General features: G+C 48.9%; 1 protein-coding gene across 1 annotated transcript in view; it reads right to left on the bottom strand.

Annotated features, from left to right (window-relative positions):
- The window catches only part of LOC144113091 (kalirin-like), a gene marked incomplete in the record, with an annotated part of 253434 nt that overhangs the window by 14437 nt on the left and 212771 nt on the right, over positions 1-26226 (bottom strand). The window contains 5 exon segments of the mRNA XM_077646013.1: positions 860-1012; positions 1088-1222; positions 4585-4954; positions 7323-7428; positions 8937-9079. Of these exon segments, the coding sequence (XP_077502139.1) occupies positions 860-1012; positions 1088-1222; positions 4585-4954; positions 7323-7428; positions 8937-9079 (907 nt within the window).

The following is a 26226-nucleotide window of genomic DNA, read 5'->3' on the forward strand; positions in this document are numbered from 1 at the left end:
CTCTGGACTATTGACTAATGGTAGAACAGTATGAGAAACCGCGTGATACCCTCTCCTCGCCGGGTCCTGTCCAGACCTGTACATTCCATTGAGCTGTCCACATCTTGCAAATTGAAAAGCGCTACGAAGGCTGCTGCTAGAAGAAATACAGACGTGCTTTATTTCACCTTTTATTTTTTTTTGCGCTCAGCGCCGTGAAGAACAGTGTGACTTGACCAGACTTTTCAAGGCCGCAAAATGAACCACCGAAGCGAAGTCAAGCTTTCTAAACGTTCGTTAGCGCTGTCGTTGGCAGGCTGACCTTGTACCGAACATTTGCTAGTTTTCAGATCTGTTTTGTTACGCCTCAATAAATAATATCTGCCCCTAATGCCCAGTTCTGAAACGCATCCGAAACCTAGCTCTGACATTCTCAAAAACCATAACATAAGAACTGCATACTGTACTGCTGTGGGGCCTGAGTTGATAGCGATCTCAATGGTGTTCATTCACCTCATTTTCAGGCAGCCTATATCGGTGTTCAGGAATACGTACTCCAGAACTATATGCTTGCTCTGGATTTCTGTAGGACGAATATCTTTCTAATCACTCAGCCGACTATGTAGTAGCAGTTGCCGTGGTGGCCATCTCGCGCAGGCTATATGGCTATACGACGACTACTGCTGATATGCAGAGGCCGGAAAGCTTCGCTTTAACCGTTAGCTCTGTAAAAAGATAAGTTTTCTCTTTTTCTGGCCTCTTGCCGTTCTCGACTGCAGCCGCATTCCATTGCCGCGAAAAAAAACTAGCCGCACTTATGAGAGTAGCGCATATTTTTTTTCACGTTTTTTTGTTCAACTGCAAACGAAGACATACGCACCTGCCACTGTAATTGTGTCTGAAGGAGGACCAGGATTGCTTGTTCCTAGTTCCGAATAGCTGACAACACGGAACGCGTAAGTTCCAGGTTCGCAGTGGATCACCTGAGTGCAGAAGGTGGTCGGTGGCCCAGCCGGCTCCCAGAAGTGTAGGCCTGAGTGCAAAGAAGAGTAAGCTGCGTTTCACTGTAACTACCAGTTGGGTTCAAGCCCAAGGGAGAGCCCAATACCTTTGATACTTTTTTCGACCACGTATCCAGTCATTGGGCAGTCGTCTGCGCCTTGGGCTGGTTCCCATTTTAGTTGCAGCTTGGTCCCCTCGGCTTTCAGCAGCTGCGGTCGCCCAGACTCGTTTGGATAATTCCCTAGACGAACAACATAAACTTCATTGCAAAAGGAGTTGCTGCGGAAGGCCGATAACAAGCAATTGGGCAGAATGCCGGGTGCGATAAAGCTTAATTGCCCTGTAATATTTCTAATTTATTTATTAACGTATTAGCATTACAGGCGTCTGTGCAAGCGGAAATGGCAAACGCCGTCAGTCAGTACTCAGTGGAAGGTGGCCAGCCGGGCTACAAACGTAGTATACGACCTCGGATATAACGAGCTTTCGTGCGTTAACATCGGATATAACAAGCTTTCGTACGTTACCTCGAGTATAACTGACCTCGGATATAACGAACTTACGTGTCTGGATCTCGGATATAATGAACTTCAGTGTGTCATCTTTGAATATATAACGAACGTTTGGTTGCTAACGCATTCAAACGATCTACCGAGGATCGCCTAAGAGTTTTTATTTGTTTATTCATTTATTTACAAATACTGTTGTCCCAGATTTGAAGCATTCCAGGAGTGGTTACACAGAGCGAAGAAAAGGAAATCATCCCACATAACAAGGCACTTGCTTTACAAACTATGCAGGTGGTAGCTGTTGCAACGAACCATTAAGTTCATTCCACAACTCAGCTGCGCGTGGGAAAAGAGAATTTATGGAAATAAAGAAATGCAAAGAATCAGTGCGGCGTGTCACATGTGCAGGATGAATACATACCCAGAAATTCTGGTCAAGCTCATTTTTCAATGGGAATTTGTTTATGAACGCATTTTTTTCATATCTCGGAAGAATCCACTATACCAATCAATATTTACAGGTATCCCCCCTCCCCCCCCCCCCCCCCCCCCCCCCCCGGGCGGCTTGTATTCTTTTGCTGTTAACGTATTTGTTATCGTCAAAAATGTCCCACATTGGTTTTCTATGGCAGTCTTGACTCGATGCGAGTTATGGACAGTTTTTAAAAGAAAGATTTCGCTACGCATCGGAAGAATGGACCACTGCCTCCACTATTTGCATAACAGTACCTTACAATATTGTCGCGTAATAGTGACGGCATTCCGGTGTGCAGGAAGAGGGCCGAAAAGGGTTTCCAAACGAAGTTCTTCATTAGGCTGGCTTTCGCCCACAAAGAACTCAATGACTCGGCGGCAGCGTAGCAACAAGCAGTGCTCGGCGATCGTTGAACAGAATGCTCGCCGCTCTCGGCCGTTCTCAATTTAAAGCTGATAGTGAAATTTCGAGATATGGCATGCAAATGACGTCGCAATGTCACCTGACCTCTCGCGACCAATCATTAAACTGCCACTTTCCATGGTGGGCAGATTGCTCAGAATTTAATCGTGATGATGTCACAAAGCCAGGTGACCTAGGTGTCAAATGGGCCACCTGCTTTTCTCGACACGCTGGGACCCTTAAATTGTTGCTCCGGTGTTTTTATACCTCCACGGAGTTTACTGAAGCTTACAGAGTAAGTGCCAAATTTCGCAGCCAGGTGTCTTGTTGCAGCGCAAATCAAATTTAAAACTTTCGATTTAGCGGCCTCAATCGGGGCAATTTCTCCGGGTAACTTTCCGCGTGTGTGACGTCAGAGGTCGGCACGCTCGTTTCGTTGACATTTGCTCCGAGTTTGCTGAAGGACAAAATTTCGCGCTTTTTTTATGGCAACTTCAGACAAATAACGACCCAAGATGTCGATTACAGGAGCCAGTGTAGCCACTCAAGGCGCATACAATAAGTTTTGGGACAGTATCTATGACGTCATAGGTTTATGTCGTGATGCCATAGTCTGGCCAAAATCCAGTTTCGGTTTCTGCTATTTTAAAATACTTCTGCTCGGTATTCTGAAAAATTATTTTTTGTACCAAATAGAGGGGACTCAAGAATGTGATGTGATTATCAACTCAAAATGTTCAGAAAACCCCCGGAGTTGCCCTTTAACGTTGCCGCGTTAATAAAGCAACTCCCATAGACGCAGACTTCAGTTGAGGACAGCGCACAAGTCCAAAGCGTCCACATCATGAGCGCCTTTTCTGTACAATCCACGCACAGCAGCACTATTTCACCAGCCAATGTCATGACGAGCAGAATTTGATGCAGCTGCCATCAGCGCGCTTACATTTGCCATGCTATGTGCCTCCTGGATTTCGCATCCTTCATGCACAGAAATAAACCTTCAAAACGGATATTTTTCAACAAATGCTTCCATTTGGTTTCCCTCTCCATACTTTGCAACCAAGGGACCTTTTCACGTACTTGTAGGGCTTAAAAGATAAACAATTTGTTATTGCGAACTAAAAAGTTACGCCGTCTCCAGGCCAGCAACAATACGGTTTCAGTTTCATTATCGCATCATGTATCTGTTAAATTATTCAAATGATTGATTCACGTTACAGGCCATAATCAGTGTCAACTACCTGATTTATGGGTCCGACAAATATGGTTAAAGAGGCAACATGCACTGGATTTGCGCTGACAGGTTTCAAGCAATGAAAAAATAGTCAGCCGACCAGGAGACCACGCGAACGCATTTGGTCAGAGGCGATGCTGTGACCTGAAAGCCTCCCACAATTGAGGTGCAATGTATGTACATTTTTAGAAACATTGGTATTTCCTCATTTCCTCACGGTAGGTCTAATGCCTGAGTCGGAGATATCGCTCTGAGCGTTGCCCTTGACACATCATCCGATGTGCCGTCGCATGTTGCACGAAGGGCATCTGCCAGATGGCTTCCACAACGTCACCAGCGTTGTGCTGTGGCGGCTATTGAAGCCCAAAGGAACGATGCTCTGAGCTCAGGTTCAGCATTTGTCAAAAGTTATATACAGCTCACCAGAGTTGCTTCTGGGTCATGCAGTGCAGCTTGTTTTTGCATCGTTCGCGCGCCAAATCTCTCGAAGCTGACAGGGACTCTGGTGCTCACCACTTTGGGGCGTACGGCTTCCAGCTGTTGAGAGAGCCCTGCAACATTACTGTGAAGCAAACTCCTTGGACTGTATATTTTTGACAAATACTGTACTCCCGATGAAGGCGCTACCGCTCTGCTACGTGACTTAACAGCGAACTGGCGAGTGGCAGCCGAAGACAACATGTTCCTGTAATCGCGACAGCAGTTGATCTTGGCCGCTAAGTGCTCTCAGGAAGCTCATTTGAAGATGCAACTCTTACCTCCCCCCCGCCCCCCCCTTACTGTCTTTGGGCCCTGGTTTGCATTCCGCAAGCCTTTTTTTTTTCATTATGATGCCATCTTGCTTGCCGCACACGTCACAGAGAGGGTCCTCGGGCAATGAGGATCCATTTCCTGACGCACCGGGCGCGCGCTAGTCATCAGAGCATTCCTCTCACTGGAGTGTGCTTTTCTCGCATTGGCTGCCCAGACGGAGAGGTCCCTACCTGTGACAAGCAGCCTCCTAGTGGCGGTCGCCTGAGTGGCGCCGTCTGCGACGTGACTGCAGACATAGAGCCCGGCGTCCTGGGGTCCGCAGTCGGCCACTTCGAGGCTGCTCGAACCGTCGGCGTGCAGCCGCGCCACGCAGCGGTCAGCCAGCGATCGCGGGTGCTCGCGGATCGCGGGCAACTCGCCCTCCACGGAGGCCCCCATGCGGAAGAGCACGGGCGCCGAGTGCAGCGGCCCGCTCGCCCGCACGCTGCCACCGTCGGGCAGCCGCCACGAGACCGCTCCTCCCGCCGAGCCGGGAGGCGTCATCTGGCAGCGCAGCACGGCGCAGCTGCCCGGGGCCGCCGCCACCGCCGACGGCATCAGCTACGGAGAGCATAGCGGTGACAGCTCCGAATGCAGTTCGAACAGCATCGAACGTACTACATCAATTAGATAGTTTTAGTGCCAACCGTACGGTAAATACGCTAACTGCTACCGTACGAAAAAATATGCCGAGGTAAGCCTGGCAACGGTAGCAACGGCAGCAATGGCAACGCGTTACCCTATTTGCCGCACGGCCGTCAGGCTATACGCAAAAACTGTCTATTTCTACGCTCCGCACTGGCTGCGCGAGCTCGACAACTTGTGGCTATTCACATGTAGTACAGACTCATTCCGCGGCAGACCGGTGCCCGTGCTCACTTGATCGCACTGCCAAGCCGGACGGGCCGAAGAGAAATCTCCGAAAGCGATTGTACTGCACTCAAGTAACTGCTGCAGCAGAGGCAAGTGTGAATTGAGCCTACCGACAAGCAGATTAATGCATTCGATGCCCTATTCACTTCATATAATCTTATGCTAAATATAATTGAGCCTACCGACAAGCAGATTAATGCATTCGATGCCCTATTCACTTCATATAATCTTATGCTAAATAAAGTTTTCGCGAGATTTTTCCTCTTCTCCTACGCATGCTACCCTCGGGAAAATTCACCTTGACCTCCATTGCACTTCCAACTGCAGTTATGACATTCACTAAAACGACGATAATCTAAGAAGAAAAGTGGTTACGAAGGTGTCGCCTGCCTTAAGCCATAGCCATAGGCAATTTATGCCTTCAGCAGCAAAGACTTCTTTTAGAGCGAAAGTTCTACTTCACGACCAAAACTGCAAAAGCCGGGCCGTCGCTGAAGCCTTGACCTTGAAGAAATAAATACAGAAATAAACATTGCCACGACTGGGATTCGAACTCGCGGTGGCGCGAACAGGTCAGCTTCGCTAGCCAGTGCACAAGAGTACTATGCTATCGCCGCAGTTGATCACGCCTCGTGTTGAACTGCAAAACACTCTCGCGGTGTGCACTGCACATCGTCGTCTTCACCAACTTCCATCTACGGAGCGATCAGCTCAGCTCAGCTCAGCTTAATCTCTATCAAAGAGTCTAATACGGTCGCCAGACATGTCGACGACCCAGCAAAGCAAGCCATGAGCCAGTCAGGCAAAACACATGCTTTCTCACGTCTACTCGGTTTAACTCAACGTAAAAGCCCTGCCAGCGACGTCAAGAACAGACAGATCGTCGTCTTCTCGAAAGAAGCGCCGTTTCTTTTTATTTCTTTTCTTTCCACTCCCAACTCATGGCCGTCCATTAGCAGACAAAGCTATTATGGTCAGGTTTTGTTCATTGGTATAAACCACAGCTTTTCGAGTATGAATACACAGGGCTCGAACCCTCAAAGCAATACAGGGTATTTTACCTAATAATGTCGGCAATTTTTAATAACAGGCTTTCTGAGTTAGAAGAGCGCTTTTTTCGGCACATCATTGTCAGTTATATAGTGCATTGGGAATCGGGATACAGCTAAATTAAACGTGCTATGTGGCAGGCTGGTTAATAAATATTGAATGCTTAACTTTTTAACTGCTCCCATTAGGCCCCTCATTTACTGAGAGGCTTGTAGCCCACCGTAAGTATAATATCTATATCACTTTTTAGAATGTCGAAAATGCCGTTTTCGTCGCCGCTGCATCGCAAACAACTTTGGGGCCGCAATCGGGAGAAGCAAAATCGCGCTGCCAGAAAGAGCGCTAGCCACGCCTACGAGCGCGCGTCACACAGCGGTGCGTGTGTGACGCCCAACTGAGAGGCCGTGGCATCCATTCGAGGGTGAGTGCATGCGCACCATGTTTTAGCCGTATTGTAGCGCTCAAGTGTCGCTTTGCACGTTGCTGCTTGCAAAGTGTTGATTAAAGCTGCGTGCTCACAACTGGCGGGTCTGGTGGCTATGGCCTTGAACAGAATTACTTCACCATTTTAGCGAAAGGTGCGTAAATCTTGTTTAAATTTCCAACTGAGGCCAGCAAAAGGTTACGCCAATGTTTATTTGTAGCGATTCACAAACGCTGGATAAAAGGACATTAAGAACAATGCAGTACTAACGTTTGACTAAAAGAAAAAGTAACGTCCTAATGTTTCGGTGCTCCCTGGGTCTGGGCAGCGCTCATGTTAAAGATGAGGACGAACATTCGAGACAAGGCACCTGAAGCACCTACAACGATATAGAACATCGTAGACACAGTTGTCCGCGGCTGCAATTATTCCAGTTAATTCCTTCTCGAGTGTGAAAGTAATAAGGCGCCGTGCCGCCGGCGAAAAACAAATGACAAACAAAAACAGAGAAAGCCCGGTTTGTGGCAATATATCGCTGCAGTGTTAAGGTATTCTTTAGACGCGCATAGGAGCACCACTTGCCTCGGTGAAGCTATTTCCTTCGGCGGAGAGGGAAGTGTCGTCCTGCGATTTTCTCTGCTTCTTGTCAGCCTTGTAGGTCTTCTTTAACCGCAGAGACCATGGCCTCCTGTGCAAAGTACATTGCGGCGACTTCATCCTGACCAGGCAACAAAGTTTGCGCTCGGAAAACGTTATTTCCTGGCGCAGAAGCAGTGATCAATGATCACGATGATAGTGGGGGATTTCAACGTAGACATTTCAAACGCAGCAAACTAGCGGTTTGCACAATACATGAACCAGGCCTTGATTGTGACAGTCAGCATAATAGACTTAGCGCCAACAACACGACACGGCAGTGTCATCGACCACGTCTTTACGAGGCGTTAGTCTCTGTACTCGGAACCAGCCATGAAGACAGCAACAATGTCGACAATACGGATGCGTAAAGTTACTCAAAATCAACAAATTGCGAATATGTATTCAGAGTGAGTTGCGTCGTGTGTATCACGACGAATGCCCTCGCATTTGATAGCCAGCGTGGTGGTTTCTGCAACATTTTTAAAGTTGTTGATTATAGTGTGGGGAATTGTGTATAGTTATTGTCTTTTCCTCTTTTTCCTTTTTACGTATTATCTTGCTTTCTCTAAAATTGTTTCCATTTAATAATTACGCAATTTGTCACTCTAATAAACCCCACCACTGAAAAAAAATATTCCCCTTGTTTCCTTGGTTTCAGTGACGACTGTCTTCTGCCGTACAATGATTAATACCTGTAGGTGCTGAATAGCATGTATTGTACACACCGTGAATTTCCGTCACGATAATGCGGGACACTGCAACACCAAAAGTACGTCATACGCCAACTTAGCAGCAGCACATAACCAGTGCTGTCCCCGGACACTTGGGCACACAGGGTTATACATGGCGTAGGAGCTCATCTTTGACCCACATTCTCGCACTCGCCTGCATGACTGTGCGAGGCTGCATGCATTGGGAGCATTGCATTGGGAACATTTCATTGAGACATTTAAAAAAGCGAAAGTTTTAATTATACGCCTAATGCTATATGAATCTGTGAAGCAGTTATTTTGAACGTGTAATCTTCATCCATTTCACTGAACGGCCATACAAACCGTTTCCTATATTTACTGAAACGGCACCTTCTTCATTCACTTCTCATCTTCATTCACTTCTCACCCACCCGCGACTTCACGAGCCATCGGTTCACCCAAGAACGGCGACAAGGGAGATCTGGACAGAGGGACATGCAGTCTATATCAATGGCGACGCACTTGTGGCTCCAGCTTTTGCTTGAGGCGTCGTTTAAGCTCTCCATTAGCGCGTTGGCTCAGCCCGCCGGCACTTTCGGTCCAGTTGGACGTACGAATGCGACGCAAGTTTAAACGAAAGAGCTGAAACTATCTCATGCGTTAACACAGGCGCAAGTCAGTCTTGGGCGTGACATGCATCGTTGTGCCAGCGAAAACCGCGGAGTACAGCTCGACGAACTCAACCAAATGCCTGAAACGCGCCACACAGAGCGGTGCAGTGCCTCAGATGCACTCGGCAACCACAGTTTAGTAGGCACTGTCTTGGACAAAAGACGCTGAGCAGGGCAACGTGCTGCTGGCTTACCCGTTGCACAGTGACGCCCCGTCCTCCTGCCGGTTGCCCGACGACGTGAAGCTGGCCACCCGCCGCCACGGGGATGGCCGCTCGTCGTTGGGACTGCGCCCTCGCTGCTCCTGGCCAGGCGATGGAGACGTCTCCTCGGATTCCTTCACGTGCGCAAAAAGAGGAGGAAATATTACCCCGCGGGCTCGCTGGCCGATGTGGTAGCGTGCATCGCTGGCATTTGCAGCGAATTCTTTAGAAAATTAGCTGGTATACGCATCCGTTATTTCGGTGACATCGTGAAAGCACCTGTTCAAAATCTGTTCAAGTATAGAACCTTGATTCACGTGAAGAATGTGCACGTTTTGGTTGCCCAGAAGGGCTGCTCTTATGTGAACCAAACTGGAAACAACGTCCACCACTTTTAAAATAGTAAAATGCTGATGCTGCGTTCAATGAGGAGAATATTAGGATGGCGGGGACGTATTGGCTTAAACACATACCGTATTAACAGACTTAAGCGGATACTTATGCCGGTTTACCAAGTGCCTTCCTGCGCACACGCAGTGACTCCCCTTGACCCCAATAATACCACTGCGCCGTGCACAGGAGGCGTCCGCTAAACCGGTATGCGTCTCCGCTAATACATTTCCGGTACGCTAAAAACGTCTAATGCATGCTTTCTGCGTACGCGTAGTGGCAGGTGCGCGCCCTATGTTGCTACACAGAGTGCAACTACGCGTGCGTTAATACAGTATGCGCTATGCTAATACGTCTGCGCTGTGCTAAAACTGTCCAAAGAGTCTGCATCCGCCACCGTCATTTTTAGAAGCGCAGGCTATCAACTGGAAACAACGGCGGTACATGATCGAAAGTCACTACATGGCCTCCAGGTCTGGCACCTACTCTCCTGCGCGGCTCAAGACGCTGTTCCTATATTGCCTTGGAGTCGAATGACAACGTCTTTCTTTTTTTATATGTTCCCGATGCAAGACTATTAGACCGCTGCTTCTGGCGATGAGGCTGCTTATATAGAAATCGACACGGCAATGGCTGCGCTGACGGGTACTACGCGGCCTCCTCGGACGTAGCCATCGATTTGTACTACGGGATCAACTCCCCGAAGAGTAAGTCGACAGCTTTGTCACGGAGCTTCTGGAATTATTATTATTAGTGGTTTTATTAATAAAACAACGGAAGGAAAAGGTGTTGCTAGCCGTGGCCATCGAAATCTGAAGCACCTGAGCTGCGGCTAGCGGATATAAAAGGATAGGAAGGGGGAAAGAAAGAGGGGGTGATAGAAAGAAGGGTTGAATTGTCCTCGAATTACGACTTCGGCACGAAAGTCGACGATTTCATCCGGGATCAGGTCGTTTCGAGAACATGCAATAACGTCCTTCGGGAACGCCTCGATGACGGCAGAACAAAAGCGACAGTTGCCTCGCGGCGACAGGCATTTCTCGTATATATTCAGAAGAAAACCTGCTGCTGCAGCTCGGAAAAGCACATCGCCACTTTGAACTGCGCGGCGCGAAACAAGAAATTTAACAAGTGCAACGGTAGGACATTTTCAGGGCGTTTGCCGAAATGCCTCCGAACCTTCAGACATGCGAGGGGTCCCTGCAGGATAGCCTGGAAACTGAGTTCCAATTATAAGCAGTCAACGCCAAACTGGAGGCCAAATTACGCCAAGCAGAGCCTGCTCACGAGCATTTCCAGCTGCAAAAGACGCAGCATTCGCGCGAAATAGTCTCCCATTCAGTCTTGTGCGCGATACAACGCTCAAGCGATCGATGGGCACAGGAATTCAAGCCTGGAAATGCACCGTAGTGCAATGCAGATAATACTGGAACTATAGGCTCGAACTACAGCTCTGTCGCCGCGGTGACTCATTGGATATATGGTGCTCGGCCGCTGACCCGAAAGACGCGTGTTCGCGGCCGGTAGCATTTCTATGGAGGCAGAATGGTAGAAGCCCGTGTACTGTGCAATGTCGGTGCACGTTGAAGAACACCAGGTGGACGAAATTACCCGTAGGCATCCACAACGGGTGTCCCTAATAGCCTGAGTCCCTTTGGGACGTTAAACTCCTGTATAAACCAAACTACTTGAGTAGCATAGGAGAGCGTGAGATCCGGTCCGTTAGCGCTCTTGCCGGTAATGAGGTCACGTCAGAAAAATAGAGGATGAAGAGATGGATGTGACACGATACCCTCCGACATACCTTAAGCGCGAAAAAGACAGGCTTAAAGCACCGGATGTAGAGGTACAGCTGACGTCATACCCTTCGAGATATCGTATAGCCGCGAAAAAGATCGGATTAAAACACCGGATGGGGAGGTAGAACCGCAACCAGTCCGAGATGTCTCAAAAGCGAAATAGACTACACTGTAAACAGAAAGGAGTAAAATAGAGAGTAACTGGCTCTCCACTAGCACACTCCATTTTATAAACGGGAGTGGCGCTAGAGGCAGCTTACTCCCCTTCTTTACTGCCATATAGGCGTATCCGTGTTTAGAGTGTAGGTTAAGATACTGGACGGAGAAAGAGGTGCGACGCCAATCCTCTCGAAATGTCTCATCCGCGAAAAAGGCAAGCCTAAATCGCCAGATGAGGACAAGGATGTGGCACTGCAGTACTCCCGAAATACCTAACCCGCGAAAAAGATAACCTTAACGCATTGGACGAAGAGCTGGACGCGATACCATACCCTCCGAGGCATCTCAAATGCGAAGGGGGCAGGACTGAAATACCTTATGAAGAGAAGGACGTGACACCAGCCCTCCCGAAACATTCTTCCCCGAAGAAAACGGGCCTGGAACAGCGGATGAGATAGAGCTGACGCCAGACCAGGATAAGACAGGAAACTGCCAGATTTCCCTTGACGCTAGCCGCACCCCAGAAATATCGACCCGTACAGATGGTTTGTACTGTACAGCACAAGCAACAGAGCTCTGGCTGCCTCTGCTTGCGTCCATGAAATCGTCACCGCAGGACACTGATGAACTGCAGTCGATCGTTAATTTTCTGGGACATGGCTCGCGTAAAGACTTCCCGCCCATCCAGCCGCACAGACCCAGATCCACGTCGCGATCGCGTGGCCGGTCCCGGTCCCGCAGTCGTCAAAGGCACAACCGCGCTCTGACAATTAAAATCGAGATCCAGGACGCCAACTCCCGGAAGCAAGGTGAGCTGGGCGGACACTGTCCGGGGCATCGCGCGGGAGGGGGTCGTAACAGCACCTGCAGATCCCAGAGCAGAATCAAAAGGCCGATAATGATATTTTAGAGGCGCTAAGGAAAGAGAACGCGGTAATGCGCGAACAAGTCCAAAAGCTAATGCGAGAACTCCGACGCGAGCGCGCCGGGATGGAACAAAACAAACAACGCACAACAGCAGGTACCGGCGAGCGTTCCTGACGCGGACGCACCCGCCCCGAAGAAACGGGCGATAAAACAACACCACGAGGGCGGTTTCGAGAGCCAGGTGCGAGTGGAAATTAGACATCAAGAAAATGCTATGTACCATGCAAAGTACCATTGAGGCCCTACACGCAACATTCCTCGCCCTCGCAAACAGGACCACTAGCCTTGAAGGAAACATGCAGATAATACTGAATCACTCCGTATTCGCGCAACACGGGCACGCACCGGCGAGCAGTGATGCGGGACCGAGCCACCATCAAGGGCAGCCGGGTAACTTGCATCAGCATCAACATGGCCAACGATAACCAAGGGATAGTAATATGGCAGTGGAACTGCCGCGGCTTCGCCGGCAAAAAGGACGTTCTACAGCAACACACCAGGCACGCAACACGTAAACCGGACGTAATATTACTCCAAGAAACGCTCACCAACGCGGCTACCTTAACAGGCTACAAAACGCAAGGCAGCAAAATCGAGGGGAGGGGTGTATGCACGCTCGTTAGGAAGCGTCTCACATTCGTTGACCACGAACTAAGCGGCGTCCAGATGAAACACGCTCTCATCGAACTGATACGTACCCACCAAGCAGAGGGAACAAAGTATATTCATACTGAACGTATACGGCAGCCCGTCGAAACGCCGCCAACGCTTCCGAGCGCTGTTTCAGAAGACGCTCAAGATTGCCGGGTCCCGGACGCTGATTGCAGGGGGAGATTTCAACGCGGCAGACACGGCATGGTGTCACGGCTACAGCACGACCAAGGCAAGACAACTCGGGCAAGATGCGCAGGAACTCGACTTCACGTTACTTACGGATATCCGGCGCACCCGACGAGAATCCGTACCTCCACTACCAGAGACACGACCCCGGACCTGACGTTCGTCCGAAATGCCGGGACGACGGCTACCACGTGGAAAAACACGTCGACCGACCTGGGGAATGACCACATATTCGTCGAAATACACGTACAGACTCCGGACAAGGCGCACGGCAGTAAGCGAAATTTCAAATGGACCGATTGGGAAGATTTCAGAAATAAACGAGACCAACAAGAGTCTTCAGGAGATACGATCACAGACATCGAAGCCTGGACCCGCTCGCTGGTTGCAGACGCCAAAGCGTCAACCAAGACCGTCGAAACCGAGGTTGAAACTGACTAGATGGACAGTCACCTGGCGCATCTCATCGAGGCGAAGAACTCTGTCCTGGCCAGGTGGAACGGAGAGAGACTCAATCGGAGACTCAGAAAGAAAATAGCGGAGATCAACCGCAACATCGAGGAGCACTGCCGAACGCTCAACCGCCAGCAATGGGATGAGTTATGCAATGAAGTCGACGGCCAACTACACAACGGGAAATCGTGGAACCTGCTCATGCATCTGTTGGACGAAACGAAGACGAAGTCCCACCAGAGGAACTGCCTCGCACGTCTATTACACAAGGAGCTCGAGAAGCACGGTGAAGATGCAGTGACCGTCCGGTTACGAGCGAAGTACTTGCCGCACACTTCGACCGCACAACACGGCCCATATGAGGGGGATCCGAACGCAGATGACTTTAACGTAGAAGAGATCAGGACGGCACTGCACAACCTCCACAGCAGATCGGCGCCGGGCCCCGACGGGGTGTAGAATCGCGCCCTAGAGAATCCCGACGACCAATCCGTGGAACAGTTAACGGCATTCATCAATGAGTGCTGGCAGCGCGGCAGCCTCCCGCAACAGTGGAAAACTGCGAGAATGATACTAATACCAAAACCCGGAAAACCGCCGAGCCTCGAAAACCTTCGCCCCATATCCCTAACGTCGTGCGTCGGCAAGACCATGGAGCACGCACTGCTTAACCGCTGGCAAGCCCACTTAGAGCAGAAAGGGGCATGCCCACCATCCATAATAGGATTCCGCCCCCAATTATCCACGCAAGACGGAAAGTTACAACTGAAGCACCAGGTGCTTGACGGCAAGACGAGAGGCACCAGAGCAATTCTCGGCCTCGACCTTGAAAGCGCGTTCGATAGAATCGCGCACTCGGCGATCTTGCACCGGATATCGCGGCAAAACCTAGGTGTACGCTCGTACAACTACGTTAAAGATTTTTTGACAGACAGGCGAGCTTTTTTAGTGGCAGCTAGGGGATATCCCGCTAGAAGAGCAAACGCTGGGAAGCACCGGCACCCCGCAGGGCTCCGTCATCTCGCCCATGCTCTTCAACCTCGTCATGATCGGGCTAGCAGAAAAGCTACAAGAACTCGAAGACGTCCGGCACACCATATACGCCGACGACATAACACTGGGTGCACGAAGGCAGCGACGGTCACATCGAAACGGCACTGCAACTAGCAATCGAGACAATAGAGGAATGCCTTGTAGGTACGGGATTACGATGTTCGCCTACAAAGTCGGAACTCCTACTCTACCGCCCTACGAAGAGGGGCAGACCACCCGGGTGTGGTCGGAATGCGGCAACGACCAGACGAGAATACGAAGAGATCAATCAGACTACGCACGAGCAACGGAGCAACCATCCCGATAGTGCACAGAATTTGGGTCCTTGGCATGATAATCGAAGCCAATGGCGTCAACGGCGAAACGATCACTAAATTACAACACAAGACGGCTAACGCCATGCGAATCCTGAAGAGGGTCACCATGCAGCAAAAGAAACGGAATGAGGGAGGCGAGTCTCACACGACTCATACACTCTTTCGTCATGAGCCATATTGCTTACGTCGCGGCATTCCACAACTGGTACAAGGGAGAAGAAGCCAAGATCAACGTTCTCATCCGCAGGGTGTACAAGATAGCACTGGGTCTACCCGAGTCCACCAGCACGCAAAGCTTGCTTCAGCTCGGGCTTCACAACACGCTTACCGAAATCGCCGAGGCGCAGCGCACTTCACAACTAGAGAGATTAGCGGACACGAGAGCAGGAAGCCAGATCATAGAAAGTGTCGGCATCCGTTACCATGCACAACAAGGCCAGATCGAAAGTCGCCGTTCCGGACGCGATCAGACAAACCCTAAGAGTCGACCCGATTCCACGGAACGTCCACCCAGAACACAACCGGAGAAGAAGAGTGGCAAGGGCCAGAGCTCTCCTACACAGCCACGGAGACGAAACGGGGACAAGGTACGTTGACGCCGCGGAATACGCAGAACGCTCGCGATTCGCGGCTGCGGTCGTCGATTCGAGTGGCGAAACGCGCATAACGGCAAGTGTAGCGTGCGAGCGTGCAGAAGAAGCGGCGGTGGCCCTCGCCCACACGGATCCGACGTGCACCACGGTTCTCTGCGACTCGCGACAAACGGTCAAAAACTTCGCCAAAGGATGGATCTCACAGACAGCGGCCCGAATCCTGAGCAATCGAAAAGTCCAGTGGGAGGAAGCTTTTCAAACCAGAATCCAGTGGTTCCCGGCGCACATGGGAGCAGTATCGAACACATATCGCAACCGAAACGAGACGGCCTCGCGAACCGCGCCGGCGACCGTCGTCCATGGGACAGCACCAAAGACTGTTTGACCACATACAACGAAATTACCAAGGCCCTCTGCCTGGCCCGCCGAACCTTCCCTCCGCCCAACGACAAGCTGGACAGGGCGCACGCGGTGGCCCTCAGACAACTGCAGACGCTCACGTACCCCAACGCGGCACAATACCACAGACGCTACCCCGGAACATACCCGACGAATATATGCAAGGTCTGCCACACTGCTATAGCAACTTGACCCCACATGCTCTGGGACTGTAGCAAAAATCCTGACGGTGCTAACTCCGGAACCCTCCCGCCGCGGTGGGCCGCTGCCTTGCGCAGCCCGTCTCGGTGACCAACTCTGGGCCGTCCAGCAGGCCCGCGAGGCGACGGCGAGGCAACACCTCGACGTCCCCAAGTGGGAGACCTAAGGCCCCGTCGGCGAAAGCTCTACAGGACTTTTTAATAAAGTTGTTACCAACCAATGGTTCGCGTATGTGCTCAACGCCACTGCGAATTTTGACGGCAGAGCCCCGTAGAGTGAAAGGACTGAGACGCGACTTTGCCGTGCAGTGAAGACTGAGCCTTCCTGATATCACCCAATGAAAGCCTGCATGCTTTCATCAGCCCATAACGCTGGTGGAGCTATGAGTTTCCCGTCGATTCAAGAAACTGTGGAGGAAATTGTAGTTAAGTGGATAGCCTAACATAACGCGGGGAAGCCGGCGAAGCAAGACTTGTACTCGGGAACAAGCAGATTTTGACAGATGAACCGAAAATTGATTCCCCAGTAATTACTTGCAAGGAACCACAACCCATCAACTCCATAGACGGTGAAATACAATCTGATTTCGCAAAACGCTTGCTTGATAGAGAAGTCTAGCTCGGAGACACAGGTGAGGCGCAGCAGGATATGAATGATGCCTATTCGGGAACCAAAGTTAACAGAGCGTTTATTTCAAGCCTCCTGGAAAACACTCCCAGTTCCCCAAAGCCCACAGTCCCCTCGCAGGCCAGCCAGCGGATTCTCCCGCCTTCGTAGACTTCTGCGTACTCATGAAGTCCAGCTTTCGCTGGTCAAAACTCGACAGCATGAGACAGTGAGGATGTGGAAGCCAAAATCCTATATGGACTACACCTCATCCTCGCAGAAGTGAGATCACAGCCCGACACTGGGAAGACACGATGGGTCGGTCACCGCGCACCATAAAAGCACGATTTCTCCACGCAGATGTAAGCCAAGCTGCGCAGGATCAAGTGCGTCGGCCCAGACGTTCTTTGAGCTTTCGTTGATCGAAAGAGTCATTTGGGGATTTGAGCAGACCGAGTGACATCGGCAATCTCAGTAAATGGCGATTATTTCACCCTGGCTTCCTAGTCTTTCTTGTGCATGTATTCGCTGCGATTTGATTTATGAACTGGTGAACATGTAAGAATGCCAAGAGCCCACAGCCAATAAAGAGCCCGTTGCGACTGTGCATTTGCTGACCATTTCAAACACCGACCACAAGCCTTAACTACTACTGATTTTTGCATGCCTTTGGATTTAGCACGGCGAAACCGAGAAATGTACCGGGGTGCGTTATTACTGAAGCTCTCAGGCACGGATAGATGTTAGGAAAGTTCCCTTTGAAATGGGGTGGTGGCATGCGCCACCATACTCTGTACTTAATTTTCTTCATTTTTCTCCAACCAATCTGTCAAACTTGCAGGTACTGTCTAGAAATTCTCCATTATTTTTTAAATACAAATTGCACTGACTTTTACATTATAGCAAATTTGAATACTGATCTTATATCTTTACGTCACTGCCCCACTTCTGAAAGGATACTGCCACATTATAGTCGGATGCAACTAAAACAGCGGTGGATGCCCCTCAAAGGAGGCCCTCCAGCCAATGGCGTCAACCAGTTCTCATGCCATCACGGTTAATCCCCTGAAGTGAAATCACAGGTGACTAGCAGGTACCTCCGTAAAATGGAATAATGACGTCATGCGAATCGATCGACGCCATCGGCTGAATGGCCTCATTCTAGCGCTATTTGCCGCTGCCTTCTTGATTTGTATACTACTAGTAATACTTAACTATTTATACAGATTTACGACACACTGCACGTGTCATGATCGTGGTCAGATTTTTTTGTAGCTTCGGGTTCTTAGACACCGTGAGCTCGCTTCAAACAGATAGGGCTCTGGCTCGAATTATCGCAGAACGACTGCTTTCTCATTTGCCTTTTCTGTTTTCTACACAGGTCAAGAGAGTGCGTTTTTTTAGATTGAATTAATCCAGCTCACACCCTCTGCCTTTTTGAACAGGCGTTAAAGGAGTATAGACACCCGATTTTTGGGTGCATATTCTCTTCTTTGTAATGATGCGCGAGGCATTAATATACATGGATTACCATGTGGTATTCGCCTATGAGCCCTAAATAGTTTATCAAATTTCTTCGTCATGCTGTTTCGGTTTCAACAGCCGAGCTACGGCTGTGACGTCACAGGTGCGCGTTGGACACACAAGGCATGAACAAATACAATCGCGACTTCTTCGTTTGAACTCGCTACAACGCTAAAGCCAGCCTGCCTCAAGAGCCGCAATGACACTGAATGAAGCAGCAGCGATTACTCTGCCGTTTTTCCACGCCTCACGTGACCTGTACGGAACATTGAAACGATTGAAGTCACAGAGCTGCTGAAATCGAAACAGCATGGGAGAAAAATTCGATTATAAATTATTTAGCAGCCGTAGGGGAAAACCAAGGGATAATCCATGGATAGCAATGTCTTACGCGTCATTGCGAAGAAAACATGCCAACCAAAATTTTCTGGTTTCCTGCATACTAACTGATCAGTTTTTTGTCTTTTTCTGCCACTGTGGGTCAACACTTTCTGTACGAGTATTTAAATGCCTTAGCTGCCCGTCTGTTCTCGCCTAATTTGTTCAGGCGTTCTTCACGCGGTCCAGCGGCACATCCAGAGACTTAGCGCCACCAAGCAGCAGCCAGGACGACCATGCTACCGTAATCATACTACGGCCGCTCGGGTTGGCCGTGACCATAAGCTGGTCACGAGTGTCTTCGCTATTCGGCACTGTGGCGCAGTGGAAGGGCAGTCGCTTTTGGGAGCGCGGCTCTTTGCTTTGATTCCTATAGTGCCTTATTAGTTCGGTTATCGTATTTAACCCAATAAAAAATGGCGGACGATTTAGCGTGGTTAGGCTAAGTATACGAATTAGGTGGCACTTTGATTTTCACTTCTCTTGCGGTTCGAGGCTTAGTTTTCAAGGTCAAGCAGGCTTCATACAAAGACCGGCAAAATTGGTGTTTGCTCTGCCTTGAGGCAACGACGTGCTGGCGTTAATGGGTTAATGCCCACATATGCGGAATTGGTCATTCTGTACTTTACATTCATAGATCGCAGGGAGTCCTCATACCACTCCTGGCGCAGTGGTGCAGCGGTTAAGCGATGCGCCAATGCCCTGCCCTGGTACGGCAGGTGCTACCACCTGGGACCCACGTTGCTCTCCCCAAGCAACCCCTCACGACCGGTCATTGGTTGAACTGCCACTTGCTACAGTGGGCAGTGCGCCCAGATTGGATATGAACCGGACAAACAGACAACAGGGAAAAGCGGCGAGCGGGGGCTTTAGTGCTAGCGCGGTAAAGCACTCGTCTTCGTGCATTACTTTTAGCGGCAGCTGGCATTCCAGTACAGCGAGACCGGCTATGTTAGGACATGCCCAGTTTGTCGCTTTGATTCGATGTGGCGCTGGTAAACGACCTGAACAATATACTACAGTAAAGAGAGCTTCGAAAGTATAAAGGGAAACTGTTATAGCTGAGTTGGAGAGCACTACATGCGACATGCAGAAGTCCAGGGTTTAGCTGGCAAAAATGACGTTTTCATGCATTTTATTTTGTTTCATTTGTCTTTCAAGTTATCTCTCTGAATTCTCGGTAAATTACTGTTCTTAAATAATTCCCTGTGCTTTTTTGTTTCAGTGATTGTTAGGTTTTTGTATAAAAGCTGGAAAGTGCGGTCGCTGATGCCACTGATGCCGATGACCTCAATACGTTGCAGTGTCCCTGCGTGCTGCCAGGTAATAATATGAAGGGGGGGGGGGGGGGGGTGAAAGCGTTACGTCATGCGACCAGCTTTCACAGGTCCTCTTGAAGCCATTCCCTTTCCTACATTTAGCACCATGGCCATGACTTTGCACTGACCAGTAAAGCGTCCAACGGGTCCTTTTTTTTTTACGTAAGCTTTAAGACTCACGTAATGGCCACCTCTCGAGTGTATCAATAAATTTTCTTAAAGAGCGTTAGCTCTTATTCATCGCGTTTTTCGATTTCTTGGGGTCTGTTACCACCTCCCTTCGGCGTGAAAATTTCTAAGTCAGAGGAATCCAAGATAACGGCTCCCATAGAAAATCGGTATAGAAACTTGATTGGTGAAGTCATTTGTATATCGACTTGGTGGTTGATTGGTGAGGTCACTGATTTTGTGACGTCCTCATTAACTATACTCCATTTCATACATCAGGTGCAACGCTGTGAAAGGTACGGTAGTAGTCCGGACGGGGAAATAAAGGGAGGCGTGTTACTACGCGATTGTTCTGAGCCCGAATAGTTTATGGCACGTGAAAAGAGACAGCATGTTGTCAGCAATAAGAGTGCATTTAATCAAGATCATGACAAATGTGTCATGTGGTAAGTCTACAGGCAAATAATTTACTATGTTTCACTCACCACAAATAACGCATTACTTTTCGGTCGCGGATGCAGGCAGCGCAAACAAGAGTGCTAGCTTTGACAGCGTTGCACATGATGTTTGAAATGGAGTATAGTCGCGTGACTGGTTAATCGCTTATAACTCAGTAATTAATGAGGTCATCATAAAACGAATTAGATATTTGGAATCTAGATGAGTAAAACACGTCAGACACCAATATTAACTAATGAAGTTAATATTTAGTTATAGATAGGCTTAAATTCATTGCTTATAATTAACCGATGAAGTCATGATCTCATTAATGGCATATTCGTAATGGGCTCGATGAGTAGAGCATGTTAGACACCAATACCGCCTAATTACGCTAATATTTACTTCTGGTTACGCTTAACATGGCGGCCGTGACGTCGCACTCGGCAGCTGACAATTTTATACCTCATGGCGACCGGGCGCCTACCGCCTTGAGGTAAGGAAAAATGGCCCTCCAAAGAGTCGAAAAGCTTTTTCGGCCCAAATTGGTCAAAAATATCCGACCTCAAGGCGGTAGGCGCCCGCTCGTCGTGAGGTATACGGACAAGTAGCCTAATCACGTGGTAATGCATCGCATGGACGATAGATTGCGCTACCAAACAGCTAACGCTCGTTACTCCAACGTCTTCCAGACGGTGGCGGCATATTTTTTTCCCTCCATGGTTTAACCACACACCGAAATCGTGCGTCTGGTCTGCTTTTAAACTTCTCTGCAATCTTACTCCCCATCCCTCTTATGTAGTACCTATAATTCGCCTTTTTTTTCAGCTGCAATGACTTTTTGAACACAAGGGTATACCGCGCCACTTGCTCATTGCAGACCCAATGTTCCTGTGCTGAAGCCACCATTAAACGGCGTGCCCTGCATCTTACTGCGTCGTTCCTTCCTGTGAGATTCGTTTCATTGTTGTTCTCCGCTCCCTCTCGGACACTGAATTTTGTGAAGTAGTTCATTCTCTTCTCTCGATTCGACCACTCCATCTTCAGTCCTCTTCCGAGACAACGACGTTGGCGGTGCAGTCATTTTCACTTGCAACCCTTTACCTCCCGAATCTTTCACTTATTGATCGTCTCTAGAAAAAAAATGCGTTGCACGCCATGAGTCACAAACGTCTTTAGCCCTTCGTACGGTGATCGCCTTCTACGTCCATTATGCTCCATGCGCCTACGCCACCAGTTTGTCGGGCAGGGCAGCTCATGAGTTCAGAAAAGCATTTGTCGACAGTGTTTCATTTGTTACCCGCTCTCCAACTGCTTGCACTCAGATCACATTTCTGACAAAGCCACACTTCTAGAACTTTATTAATATGAATCACAGCGGGGCTTAGTTGGCTTGGTAGTCAGTCGCAAAGCATTTTGTTTTAAACCAATCACGTCCCAACAGAAATTGATTGCCTGGCCCCTGTTAATGAGCATGATTATAGAAGAGTTGAAGCAGACTATGCACAAGTTTTGGAATGGAAGCTCTACTTCTCGCAAGCAAAGCTGAAGGTCAAATGACGCTTGAATGTGACCTCTAACCGGAGGCGCGCCGCAGGTGCGGCTGTGACGACATACCACATGACTTGTCGCAGCTGTTACCGCTCGTTCCAAAGCTGATCCGACCGTTCGCTCTCGCCAGCTGTGTCACGTGACTAACCACGTGATTCGCTCGCCGCCTAGACACCGCACAGACGTGAGCCGCGTTTACATGAATGCGACCGAAGTCGGCTACAGTCCCCTTTTTGAAGGAAAGAGCAGGTTTTTTGAGAAGGAAAGGCTTGACTCGAGCTCTACTATATGTTCGACGTTTTTGCACTTTCCCTCAAAAAGGGGACTGAAGTCGACTTCTGTTGCATTCATGTAAACACGGCTATGGACGAGAACCGGTCACCCGGACGAGTTCTTCGACTGAGCATTGGAGCGCCGGGCTGCTTCTAGAGATCCCCACGACAGAAAGCGTCACGAAGCCGCGATAAGTCGCGAAAGTAGCGATAAGTCGCGAAAGCTGGTTTGTCGAGTTGATGAAACCGATGAAGAACGAGAGGTACGTCTGGAGAAGCACCGGAACAGGCAACAAGAGTACCTCAAGCGGAAAAGGCCAGCGGACGCTGCCAACGTCTACGCGTCGACATCGGCCGCTGGTTCGGTCGCATTTCGCTCCGTATAACGTGGCTCAGCAGAGTTGAGCCACAGCCATTTTTTTTAATGCAGCCGATCACTCCTCGTTTGTCCATCTTTTAACGCTGCCCATTCAATTCATTTTATATGCGCAAACAAATACACCTTTGATAGAGCAAAAGAATGAAAATATAAACAATATCAAATTTAATATGTAAATAAAACCTGGAATAACAAAAACTAGAAATCTTGCCCTCACTCAAAAAAAAAATGTTCCGGAGTCCCTGGAACTACTCATTCCAAAAACAAAAAAAAACGGCGAATTTTATTAATGAGGCAGCATATACCAGTTTCAGGGAAGCGATTTTCAAAAACAGGCTTTTTGAAGTAAAAATATGGCTTTTGAGGCATAGTGCTACCAGTGTTTGCGGACAGTGTTTATCCTCCGCACAAATTTTGGCTACATTGTGCCAACATACATATGCGCTTTTGAAAAGCAAGCAGGCAAAGCCACTTCTCCAGTGCACGTAACTAGTCAAAAAAGCCAAATTTTGTCAAGCCACAATGCCAAGGGTAAACACGTTTTCGAAATTATAAAAACAGCTATGACTATTACTAACGATCAGCTGCAAGTCTCTAATTGCAACTAGGCACCTAACTCTAATAGTTAAGAATTATTAAAAATTAACCAGCATATTAAAGACGATTCACCGGTTTTCTGGTGTCCGCCAACACTGGTAACACTATGCCGTAAAAGCCAAATTGTTACCCCAAAAAGCCTATTTTTGGAAATTAATCTTCCCTGAAACACCTGGTATAATGGTGCAGCCCCTGCGCGACCATGAGGCGGGTGGCACAATAGTTCGCATCGGCATGAGGCGCAACAATATGTGCAGATTAAAGTAGTTGGCAATGCAGAAAGGAGGCTGCATGAAAAAACAAGAAAGTGGCGAGTTAGCCTTTTCAACTGAACAATAAGTCATTGAAGCAAACCCATTGGAGCTGGGCTCCGTAGCCAATTAAGCTTCTCCACTCGTCCGCAGGGGGACGGCTTCACCGTGATGAACGCGCTGTTTTCACAAGAGAGCACCGCTGCATGCAAAAGCGGAAGAAATCGGCATGCAGGAACAGGGAAAAAAAATGGCAGTGCCTTAGCTCGGCTATGCCAAGATATACGTAGCGAGAGGTACGTTTCCCTGGCTGAGCTTGTGGTCACTGTATGTTCAGCAATGAGAGACATATAGGCTCCATCTCGGCGGCTATGCGCCGTCTATTACGCTCGGCAGTCTGGCATCTCCGTTTGGAAAGCCGTTCCTCTCTCTGTTCGGGCGTCTCCGCTGCTCTCTTCCCCTTTTTACGCTCATTCTCTTTGTTGAGTAGCCAAGTGCCAGGCAACAGCCTTCTATACCGCCGTTTAGCAGCGGCTATATTCTCCTCTGCATCCATGTCAAACGTTGTGATACAGGCGCCCATTACATCTCCGCCTTTCATATGCAATGCTGCGCATGCGACGCGCGGTTCGGGTGATAGAACGGCGGCATGCGGCGAGGCGGCGAAGAAGCGCGCTTCGTTATACACTTGAGTGCAGTGGGGTCGTGCGGAGACCCAGGGGCGTGCCCCAACTTCGAGTTTTTCTCTCTCTCTCTCGACGGTGGAGCGGGCGCACGGCCGCACCTGCTGCTCCTCTCCGGTTGCCATGGCAACAATGCATGCGCACAATTGGCCTCTCTCAGCCACCGCGAAGTGCTCGACTGGTGGCCCAATGTAGCTCTCGCTAATATATATACATATATATTAGTAATAAAATTACTGCTAAAAGTTCCTTCATTAAATACCCTTTTTTCGTCCATTTCTAAAATGGCCTATTTAAAACAGTGCTTCTCGTATTTGTGAACAACACGCACCATTTATAAATAATGCCGCAGCCACTTGGAAATTCCTCTATTATAACATTCCGCTTCCAAGAGACTAAATGTGCTGGGCGTCACAGCCACAGTAAAGCTTATGTTGCAGTTTTCAAATGGTACCAAGAGTCCCATCAAACACCATGTAACTTCCTCTACAAGTCCAACTACGCAGTTATTTCAGAACACAAGAGGCAATCCCAGAAGGCATACAAACACTACGGTGCATGCATTCTACCTTTTCAGTTCAGCATAAGGTGAAAAGGAAGCATCTACAAAGCATCGGCCATATTTCCTCACGTTTAGTACCTCAACTTTTTGATCTCATGTGAGCAATTATGAAGTTGACACACTTGGCAGCAACTGTTCCAGTGTGATAAAAATAAATTGTGTAATTAATGGTTGCTATAAAAATTTGCTGTTATGTCCTGCTGAAATAGAATATTACCTACAAGTTGCCCATAATGGCACTGCAGTAAGAGGGAGGTAACAGAACTGGTCTTTTAGTACCAAAAAGAAACAAAAAAAAGCTTTACACAATGCATGTAACATAGTGCTAACAGATACAGGGAAAAAAAAAAATCTGTTAATGTATACTGCTATGCAGTGCGCAACCATAACCTAAGAGCACAAGAAAAGCATGTAAGAGAAGTGATTTCTGCTGCATAATATAAAAAAAAACCTAGCAGAAACCTTGATATAATCAAAGTTAAATGCGAACACAGACCTTTTTCATGCACAGCTAGTGCAATGGCAAACACTGCATGTGAAGGTGCCAATCCCAGAAAGGGTTTTCACAAGGCAGTTGCAATTGTCTGCGGACGTGAGCAGGCAGCAGTACAAGGACTTGTTTTTAGAGGCCCAAGTTTCAGCGTCAGTGATGTAAGGGCATGCATGGTTTGTACTTACCTACTTGCAGCACACACCCATCCGCCAGACAGCAGAGATGCATGGTTAGTACTGGCGGGTCATCTGCTGCTCAGTGATTACAACACACAACAGACATGCAAGTGAACAAGTTTATTATAAAATCATTTAGCCATAAATACTGACTAGTACTTTATACATCCCTTGCTTCTTCCATCCTGCACGGGTCCATGAAGTAGACTCACATAATGTACAGCTCATATTTCACACTATACAAACAAACCATTCTCCTGCCGGTGTAAAATATTATGCATCTTCCTTGCTTTGCCCAGTCGCAGAAGTACTGCAGCCAAGCCACTTGCGCAAAACCATCTTCGAAAGACTGGAGAGGAAAGGATCACGGCTGGCCGGGAAACACTGGCCGCAGCGCTGCTTGTCAAGGTACTGTGTTTTCATGTAGTCTCATCTTCCACCATATCAGTTTGGCTGAATTGCTAGTTCATTCCAGCACAGGCTCTGGAGACTTGATCAGGAGAGCAAGAGAGGAAACAACTGGTGCGACAATGCAGAGCACAACAGCCAGAACGAACAAACTCCCAACTAGCATGGAGCATTTCAGGGAAGCTGAGCATTTTTTCTTGTTCTTGGAGGGACCTGCAGTCGGCCAATCCAGGTGAGTGCGCCCTCATGGCAGGACACTTGGGCAGCGCTCACGTCGGACAACACCAATGTGAGTCAAACAACAGCTAGGCCTAGCTACAGCCTGCCGGACACTGACTGCCATTT

This window comes from Amblyomma americanum, chromosome 1 (genome assembly GCF_052857255.1).
Source record: "Amblyomma americanum isolate KBUSLIRL-KWMA chromosome 1, ASM5285725v1, whole genome shotgun sequence".
Taxonomy (NCBI): domain Eukaryota; kingdom Metazoa; phylum Arthropoda; class Arachnida; order Ixodida; family Ixodidae; genus Amblyomma; species Amblyomma americanum.